The sequence below is a fragment of the Pipistrellus hanaki genome (assembly GCF_964339955.1).
Source record: "Pipistrellus hanaki genome assembly, chromosome: 16".
Lineage (NCBI taxonomy): Eukaryota > Metazoa > Chordata > Mammalia > Chiroptera > Vespertilionidae > Pipistrellus > Pipistrellus hanaki.
The window spans coordinates 3,542,648-3,551,902 of NC_140518.1; the positions used below are offsets into that span (position 1 = coordinate 3,542,648).

Below are 9,255 nucleotides of genomic sequence, written 5' to 3' on the forward strand. Positions count from 1 at the left end.
GAGTGAAATATAAGGCATTCCCCCTGGAAAAAAAAGGCCCCCTAGGCTCTGTCTCAGAATGAAAATTAATTTACGAAAGAAAAATAATTCACGAAAGAAAAATATTATAGATCAGATAATGATTCCCGCAGGAATGATGGCCTATCTCCAGACTCTGATATTGCAATAAACAAGCCATTCAAAGACAATTTGCGCATGGAAATTAATGACTACATTGAAAATAGAATGGAGAGAAATCAGCATGGAAACTTTGTGAAACCTGAACTGCAAGAAGTTGTGACTTGGGTGAAGAATTCATGGGAGAAAATCACTAACAGTTGCATTGCAAATGCACTGCGAGCAGGCTACCTTGACAAGAAGTACTCATTTAAAGACATTGCTATTGCTAAACATGAGAGATTTGGTCCACTGATTCTGAAAGAAATGGAGTCACAAGAAATGCACCAGGAAATTCAGGAATTGGATTGTTATGATGATGTTCCAGAAGATGATGACATGATTGTCATTGAATAAATGAGTAAATTCTTGATACTGTAGGATTCACAGTTTGTCTGGTTTGTGTTGACAACTACCGTACTACCGTACCGTATACAGGTAATAAATTTCCTTTATTTTCATTTAACAATAAATGTGTACCGTATTCTTCTTCATGGAAAAATAAGACATCCCCTGAAAATAAGACCTAGCGCATCTTTGGGAGCAAAAATTAATAAGACACTGTCTTATTTTTGGGGAAACAGGTAGGACTGTGGGGGCAGCTGCAGATCTGATAGCCTCGGAGGCCCTTCCCAGGAGTTGAAGGTCAGCAGAGGCCCCAGGCAGCAGAGGGCCACGCTTCTGCACCTGAAAACAGCGTGGCGTGACCGAGGACGCTGGGCAGGCAGGTTGAGGGCAGGGCAAAGGGCAGGCCGGGGCTGGGGAGACCGGAGTGGAGGTAAGGGGTCCTGAGGGGATGGGGCTTGGGCCCTGGCAGCCAGCCTAAGGGGTAGTAGAGACTGGGGCAAACCCCCAGGCTCCTGGATCCAGGAACTAGGTGGATGCCGGAGTCCACAAACGCTTACAAACACCATGGACAGCCCACAGCGGCCCCAAGAGCCTGAGGTCCTACTATGTGCTTTGGGAAGGAGCCCGGTGTCCTGGCCTCTCCTCCTGGTTGTCAGTTGGGGTCAGTTTTCCCGGAGCATGACTGGGCCATCTCATCTGCACATGCCCAGAGCTGGGGCACAGAAGGTTGGAGACCAAGCTTCTCTCACAGGGGTTTTCTTTCATTTAAGAAATGTGGGTGGAGCTCCCTCTGTTCCAGGGGACACAGTGATAAATAAAACACAGGTTCCTGTCTGCATGGGGTCTGGATCTAACAGGTGAGTGGGCTGCCTTGGATCCCAGAGAGGGATGGAGTCTGGGGGGAGGGAGGGTGGTCCAGGGATATTTCCTGGGGAATGAGATGAGGTGAGAGCTGAAGAATGACGGACAGGAGGCCGCTCAGGGAGGATTCTGAGCAGAGGGCAGTGACTATGATAAGGGATCAGGGACCATGCTGGGCAAGTGCAAACCAGCGTCAGGGGAGGGACCAGGAGGAAAGACTGGAAAATTGCCGAGAACAGGTCAGCGCTGAGGTGCAAGAGGCCCGTAGGGGTGACAGAATCACCCGATTGCAGTGGCAGTTACACAGCTGTAAATGTCAAAATTCGCACAACTGCACACCAAGGGTGAATGTCACTGTAAATTACACCCAATAAGCCTTACTTTAAAATAAATGCCTTTACAAGAATAAAGATATATATGTATATATATGTATGTATTTTTATTTTTTATTTTTATTGATTCTAGAGAGGGAGGGAAACATCAATTTGTTGTTCCCCTTTCATTGGTTGCTTTTTGTATGGCCCTGTCCAGGGTTTGAACCCACAACCCTGGCATGTCGGGACAACGCTCTAACCAACTGAGCTAACCGGCCAGGGCCTGTGTTTTTAAATATAGACAGGCAAGAGCCAGAGCACATGTGGGAAGGGTTTTGGTCTTTGAAGCAGCCACTGCTGGCTGCAAAGGAAGATGGGCTTGGAGAATTACGCAGGGCCCTCAGGGGCACCTCTAACAGGGGGACCACGCGGCCTATGGTGTCCCTGGAACCTCTGACAGGCACGGCCTGGTTCCCCTTCCTCATGTCCACAGCACAGAAGGCGCAGCCGCAGCCTGCAAGTTAGGACTCGGCATTCCTCCAGGATTAGTCGCAACTGGGAGCTGGCGGTCCCTCAGGAGGGAGAACAAGGGACCCAGGTGGGAGGGGTCTGTCTCCTGGGGAGTGGCAGGGAGGCTTGCCTTTAGGATTGATCTTGAACTGGTGTAGGGCAGCCTTTCCAGAGCTGGGATTGGGCCCGAAGGAGTGGGTGGGTTAAGGGGAAGGCCTGCTCACTCTCTGAAGAGGCAACTGCAAAAGCTCCCTCCTCACGTGTGACAGACCCAAACCTGCTGGGCCGGTCTGCGCCCAGCTAGACAGTATTCTGGCTGCATCCCCGGAGGCCAGCCGCCCTGGCAGGTGCGCCAGGAAGCAGAAACTGACACACAGGCCTCCTGGGGAGATGAAGTGAGAATGGTACCCACCTTTCCAAAGGGCCCATATCCTGCCTGGCACAGCCAGAACAAGCCCTCCCAAGCTGACTTCAGCAGGGTGGCAGCTGGCACCAGCCACTGGAAGGGTTAACACACCTGTGCTCAGACCAGCTTCAGCTCTGGAATCAGCGGGGCCAGTGACAAGGCACAAGCAAGCCGAGAAGTTGGCATGAAAGGCTGTCTCCTAGGAGCTGGGGCTGGTCTCCGGACAATGTGCCGGGCACAGGGAGCCAGAGCGGCGCACCCTCCCTCCTGGGCACCGGACGTTGAGAATGGGGAGGACTGAAGCCACTGGGGCTACTGGTCATGAGCACCCGGAAGAAATAAAACCCAAGTCCTGCAGGACCCAGTTCAAACACCCTGAAAACTTAAGAGAAATCAGGCCTCGGGCTCTTAGCTACTTGGTAAACCATTTCCCGACTGGCCTGTCAAGGGTCTATATGTTGGAGTATGTCTCCACCTTGTGGTCAATGCTGACACGACCACCACCTCCATCTTCCAAATCTTCACCAAGGCCCAATTTAGCTCTCACGATAAACCACTGAATCACGGGCATTTGCAGTAACTTTGGAAAGTGAGGCGATGATGGGACACCTCCCTGCCAAGGGTCTAGGAACCCCAGCCTGTGCTGGCCTGGCACCTCCAGGGGGAGGAGCTTCGCTCTAAGCTGAGTGCTCTTCAGGGTGCTCAAAGGCGTCCCACAGCAGAACCAGGATTTAATCCTGATTCAGGCCTGGCTGGACCTAAGCTGCCACTCATGCTGTTTTGGGCCCCTCCACACACACACAGTCCAAACTCATCTCTGCCCCTCTGCCTGGAGGCCGGGGCAGACCTCTGGAAGGAAGCTGGGCTCCTCGGCACTCATGTTCTCTCAGCTTTAGGACTCGAGCCCGGCTCCAAATTGCCCTGCATTCACCCCCTGCAGCCACTGCTCCCGAGATCCTTATAAGGACTGGGGGAGGGGGTGGGATGGTGATGGGCCCAGAACATGGACATGAAAGTGGGGCTACATCCCAAGGATAAAGGCTTAGCTTGCAGCCATTTCCAAGGCTAATTAACTCCTTTAAACCAGCCATTTCACTGTAATGGGGCTCCTTTTACCTAAGTGACTTTAAATCTCTGCGGGCTGGCTCATTCCCACAAACATTCCACCAGGACCCCCACCCCACCCCCACCGGAGCCTAGCAACCCACACCTTTCCTTCCGGCCTTCAAAGACAAGACACACGAGAAGAGTTTTTAACGTTTTATTATAGGTCAGGATGTCGGGTTCATTTCAGCTCCTTCACCGCCAAACCTAGAGCGAGAGAGGCAAACGCGGGGCATCAGAAGACAGTCACAGCTGCTTGTCTGGGACTTGTTCTGAGCTAAGAAGGCTCACAGGGCTCAGACAGTAAGCCCACAGGGAGGTTTCACATAAAACCAAACACCTGTCAGCCTTTATAGACGGGCCCAGGGGCTCCCACGCGAGCAGCACCAGCTAACCCTCACGGTGGCCAGGCAGCCCCTGGAGCTGCTCGGTGCTCCACCAGGATGGACCTCTGTTTAACCCAGGCTCACGGCCCGCGGTACTTAATCCGCTTTCCAACCTGTAAAAATGGGGATCCTCTGCCCTAACCGGTGTGGCTCAGTGGATAGAATGTCGGCCTCTAGACTGAAAGGTCCCAGGTTCAATTCCGGTCAAGGGCATGTACCTTGGTTGCGGGCACATCCCCAGTGGGGGGTGTGCAAGAGGCAGCTGATCAGTGTTTCTGACTCTCTATCCCTTTCCCTTCCTCTCTGTAAAAAAATAAAATAAAATAAATGTGTGTGTGTGTGTGTATATATATATATATATATATATATATATATATATATATATATATATATTTTAATGGGGATCCTCAAAACCAGCCTCTGCCAGGTGGGATGAAATGAGGTACAGAGTAGGTGTGAGCTGTTACTATTCTGCACTAGAAAAGCATGAACCAGGGGAACACGTCCACAGAATGGACTCGCCTCTAACTGGGCACAACTCAAGCACAGGATGGCGATGCGGGCACCGCCCACAGCCTGTGCACCTGCCCAGGACCCGCGCACTCACCCGGGGGCAGGGACTGCTTCAGCTTCTCGGCCTTCTCCTTGTCCGTGATGACCAAGGTGTACAGGTACCTGCTGCATCGGACTTTGAACTTCACATTATCCTTATTCTTCTTGATCTTGACGGCTACCAAACGGACCAGAATCAACAATTTAATCGCAACAGACATCACTTGGTTCACCTGCTTTATACATATGTAGAAAGTGGTACTTATGACCTAAACCACAGCCACAGCTGTGCCGGACCCGTTCTGTCCCTCTGTTGAGACAGAAAACAAGCTTCCCTCTGACCCCAATATTCAAAACCGCCACAGGCTGCTTTCCCCGATCATTAACTCATGAACTTGGGGCTTGGTCTTCACGGTTTGTTTATGTATCTGTCCACTGAACACACCCTAGAACACTGCCCCGTCTTACTTTCTGAAGGGAAGGAGGCAGCTTATAAAGCCAGGAGATGGCTATCTGCTGGGAAACCGGTCTCTGTGGTGGCACACCACTCGGGGGGAAGGGAAAGAACAGTGAGTGTGCCTCACACTTTTCCTAAACGGACACGGAGCCATTTCTGGGCCCATCACTGCCCCAAGTTCTACTTCAGGACCACACTCAGGCGGCGAGGAGCCCCCAGCGCAGGGTGGGAGGCCTGGGGAGTCCGGTCAGGGACAGGCATCAATGCGCTGCAGCGCCTCCGGCTCCTGGGAGACAGACTGCCTCCCCGGGCCAGTCATTCCAGGGCCCACCAAAGCCCGCACCCCAACTTCTTCAGAGACAGCTCAGGGCTCGCCTGTAGGATGTTAGCATGAAGGCCAATCAAGAGGCGGTGGTAAGGACCGAGCAGGCTCCTGTGCTCAGCCCCAGCACCTGACCAGACACCGTACCCAGCGCCTCACAGCAGCAGCACAGGCCAACTTGTACCCACAACCCGTTTCTGCCAACAGCTGCTGAAGGCACAGGCTCGAGGCAGGAAGCTGAAGCACGGTGGCTCAGCCGGCACCCGGCACTGGCCACCTTCGCTCAAGTAGCTGCGTCGGCCATAGCGTTAGCTGTACACCTATTCGCACTTGTAAGGTACAGGATCTCTTAAGAGATTTATCCTCCATCATCACATGATGCATTAATTCCAGTTACAGGTGTATGCCAGGCACCGAGGGACAAGGGACACCTGCACGTCACTGTTCATGGCAACATTACTCCTAACAGCCAGAGGTGGGAGCCCTCCCTGTCCGCAGCAGGATGCCCGGATCAACAGCGTGGTCTGTCCATTCCACGGGGACTCAGCCTGGAGGACAGGATGCTAAACGAGAAAGCCCGTCACAAAGAACAGACACTGCCTGATCTCGTTTAAGAGGTCCCTAGGCCAGTCCGAACGATGCAGTGGCATGTACAGTTTGTTTGCAAGATCAAGGGTTTGGGAGATGCAGTGGGAATGTACTTCATAGCAGCGAAATGAACGCTTAAAAATGGCAAATTCACATCATGTACATTTATTTTAGAATTAAAAAAAGGCCCTCTTCTGCCCAGGGGACCATGACTTGTCTTCACAGGACAAACAGTATAGAATCAGGCCCCCAAACAGAATTAAAATGCAAACAAATCAATGGATTTAGAGCAATTTCTCCAAGGCATTAAGGTCTCCAATGGGTCATCATCCCACTGTCACCCCTCAACACGAGGAAACGGTGTCATGCTTATGTTCACCACAGCTATTGCTAGAGCTGGGTTGGAACCAGGCAGTGACCCCAATTCCCTGGTCGGAACTAAATCTGACATGAAGATCATGCCCTCTGTATTGCATACCAACACGGCCCCCCTGGCCCCTGTGGTCCCCACATCCATCCGGCAGGGCGGGCATTCGCACCAGCTGCTGCTCACCCCCCACAGGTGATCACCATCTCATCCATGTCACCCTGCGGCCAGCTTCAGGTCCCGGGGACAAACAGCATTAGCGAGGCCGGTTCTCAGCCCCGCAGGCCCACTTCCACAAAAGGCCTTTCCCTCCGGAGAACCCTCAGGGGGGGAGGAAGCTCTTATGGAGAAGACGATCCTAGGTTAACACCGCGCAAGGAATCCAAGCTCTCTCTTGCTCTAAGCACAAGCCCCCAGACCTCCTTCAACTACCATGAAGGGATCCCAGCAGGACCCCTAAGCCCGGTGTAGGAATGAGAAGACCCACGGGGCACCAGCACACAGCAAGCCGAGGCTCGCCTGTTTCCGATGCATCGCTCCCTCTTCCCTTTACACAGCCCGGAAACCAAGACCCGTAGGGATGAAATTACCGAATCAATAAAGTTCCCCGCGAGCTGGGCCTGCCCTCGGCGCAGAACCGAACCTGCAAGCACTCATCCCGGGTTTGCGGGACACGCATTTGCAGGCGTTCGCCCAGGGAGGCTTCTGTTCGGAGCCCTAAACCCCAGCCACGAGGGACCAGCTTTTAATTTTTAACGTACTTTTAAAAATGTTCACAGTCAATCGGCTTCCCGCCTGACACGTGGGAAGGCAGCACCGGGGTGGGGGCGGCTCCACGCCAACGCGATCCTTACCTTCTCCTCCTCCTCGCCCGCCCCCCGGAGCGGCACTTACATTTGGCGTCCTTCCGCCGGGCTGTGAGCAGGAAGTCCTTGATCTCCTCAATCTTGCGAGGCTGCGATACAGAGGAAACGGGAATGAGCTCAGGCCAGACATCGCTGGCGATGGCCGAGTCCCCCGGCCCGCTCGGGCCCCCGGAGACCCTCGCCCCGGGGCCCCCAACTCCCGGAGGTCTCAGCAGGGGCCGTACTCACCATGGCTGCGAGGCGCGGAGCGTGCGGCCGGCGCCTGCGGGGAGGACAGACAGTATGAACAGGGCGCCGGGACCAACAGGGACCCCCCGCCTCCGCTTTCCCTTCCCGAGCCCCCGAAATGCCGGCCCCACTGCACTCTATCCTCTTTCCTCGCACCCTTGACCCAGGCCGGGGGTCCGCAAGTTGCCCTCGGCCGTGGATTACCTCGGATTATCCCCACTATTCCCCGTGTACCGCCAAAGAGGCACTTACAACAAGCGGCCAGAGGCGAAGAGGGTGGGAAAAGAACGAAACTTCCGCTTCCGGGCAATTAAGCCCTCCCCCAGGAGGAACTGGGTACGGTGTCTGCAAAGGGTCAAGAATTACCAGCATGTAAGCGTTCGCCCTTCTCATTGCAGCACCTCTGCCCCCTGTAGGCCTAGATTAAAAGTGCAGCTCCAGCCGAAACCGGTTTGGCTCAGTGGATAGAGCGTCGGCCTGCAGACTCAAGGGTCCTGGGTTCGATTTTGGTTAAGGGCATGTACCTTGGTTGCGGGTTGGGGGGTGTGCAAGAGGCAGCTGATTGATGATTCTCTCTCATCGATGTTTCTAACTCTCTGTCCCTCTCCCTCTCTGTAAAAAATCAATAAAATATATTTTTTAAAAATAAATAAAAGTGCAGCTCCACACATGGATGGGGCTGCCTCCCTCCTCCACTCCCTTCCCTTTTCTACCCTCGACCCCATGCCTTTGCTAGATTTTATTTTAGACCCAGTTTGAAGACCTAAATCTTATCTCTACCACCGTCATTAGATCAGTGCATTGGGATTTTTCTCATTTGAATGAAGGGACCTTCTTCTTCTTCTTCTTTTTTTAAGTGATTTTTTCTTGATTTTTACAGAGAGAGGAAGGGAGAGGGATAGAGAGATGGAAACATAGATGAGTGAGAAACATTGATCGGCTGCTTCCTGCATGCACCCCTACTGGGGATGGAGCCCGAAACCCAGACATGTGCCCTGACCAGGAATCCAATGGTGACCTCTTGGTTCCTGGGTCAACGCTCAACCACTGAGCCACACCAGCGGGGCGGGACCTTTTTATGTCTATATTAGAGCCTCTCTCTAGGCATTCCTCACATTTCCTTCTGGAAGTGATCCCAATAGCCGAGTTTCTGTCCTTACCCATGGGGACAACCGTGAAGGGTTGTCGGAGCCGGGAGAGGAGTCAGGGCTTGAACCCAGGCTGCTCGGGTCCCCGAGCCCAGGCTGCCGAGGACGTTCGAGGCTGCGCCTAAAACGGCTGTCAGTCGAGGAGGCCCACGCCGATGTTAGATGTTATTTTCGTGACACATAATTACTCTCCCCTCTCAGGCAGCCTCTCTTCAGGCGGCTCTGGGAGGCCCGTGGTTATCGACTTTATTTTTATCCTCCGCGTTTATTTTATTTATTTTTAACCTCTCTACCAGTGTCTACGTTTTATTATATTTGTTTCCCAAAAATTTAATAACTGCACAACGGAATGTAATTGCCTTGTGTGTTTGTTACACTTGAAGCGAGAGTGCTTTACCGTGAACTTCACGTTGAACTCACCCATCTCTCTTGGGTTAGGTGAGGCCAGGCTGAGCATATTTTCCGGGGGGCTGGGCTACAGGGGAGCATAGACCCACAGGGAGACCCCCCCCCCAATTCCTCTGATTGTACTAGAGAGCCTTTGAGAAGAAGCCAAACCCTGTGTCTGTAACTGGGGACGCCTCTGGGTGTCAGCAGTGGGAAAGGTCCACTGGGAGGGGCGACGTTTTAGATTGTCTGAAG

At 53.1% G+C, this 9,255-nt stretch overlaps 1 protein-coding gene across 2 annotated transcripts; it reads right to left on the reverse strand.

Annotated features, from left to right (window-relative positions):
* Window positions 1-3,842: 3,842 nt before the first annotated feature.
* On the reverse strand, window positions 3,843-7,795 carry RPL38 (ribosomal protein L38). Of its 2 annotated transcripts, none has more exons than XM_084862172.1 (5): window positions 7,718-7,795; window positions 7,466-7,499; window positions 7,266-7,326; window positions 4,693-4,815; window positions 3,843-3,906 (listed from the first exon to the last, which is right to left on the reverse strand). In XM_084862172.1, exons 2-5 carry the CDS (start codon window positions 7,466-7,468, stop codon window positions 3,881-3,883), a joined length of 213 nt encoding a protein of 70 aa, XP_084718298.1. In that variant the 5' UTR covers window positions 7,469-7,499; window positions 7,718-7,795; the 3' UTR covers window positions 3,843-3,880. The 2 variants fall into 2 exon arrangements, with proteins under 2 accessions (XP_084718298.1, XP_084718297.1); XM_084862171.1 differs by having other exon boundaries at window positions 7,670-7,744.
* Window positions 7,796-9,255: the final 1,460 nt, after the last annotated feature.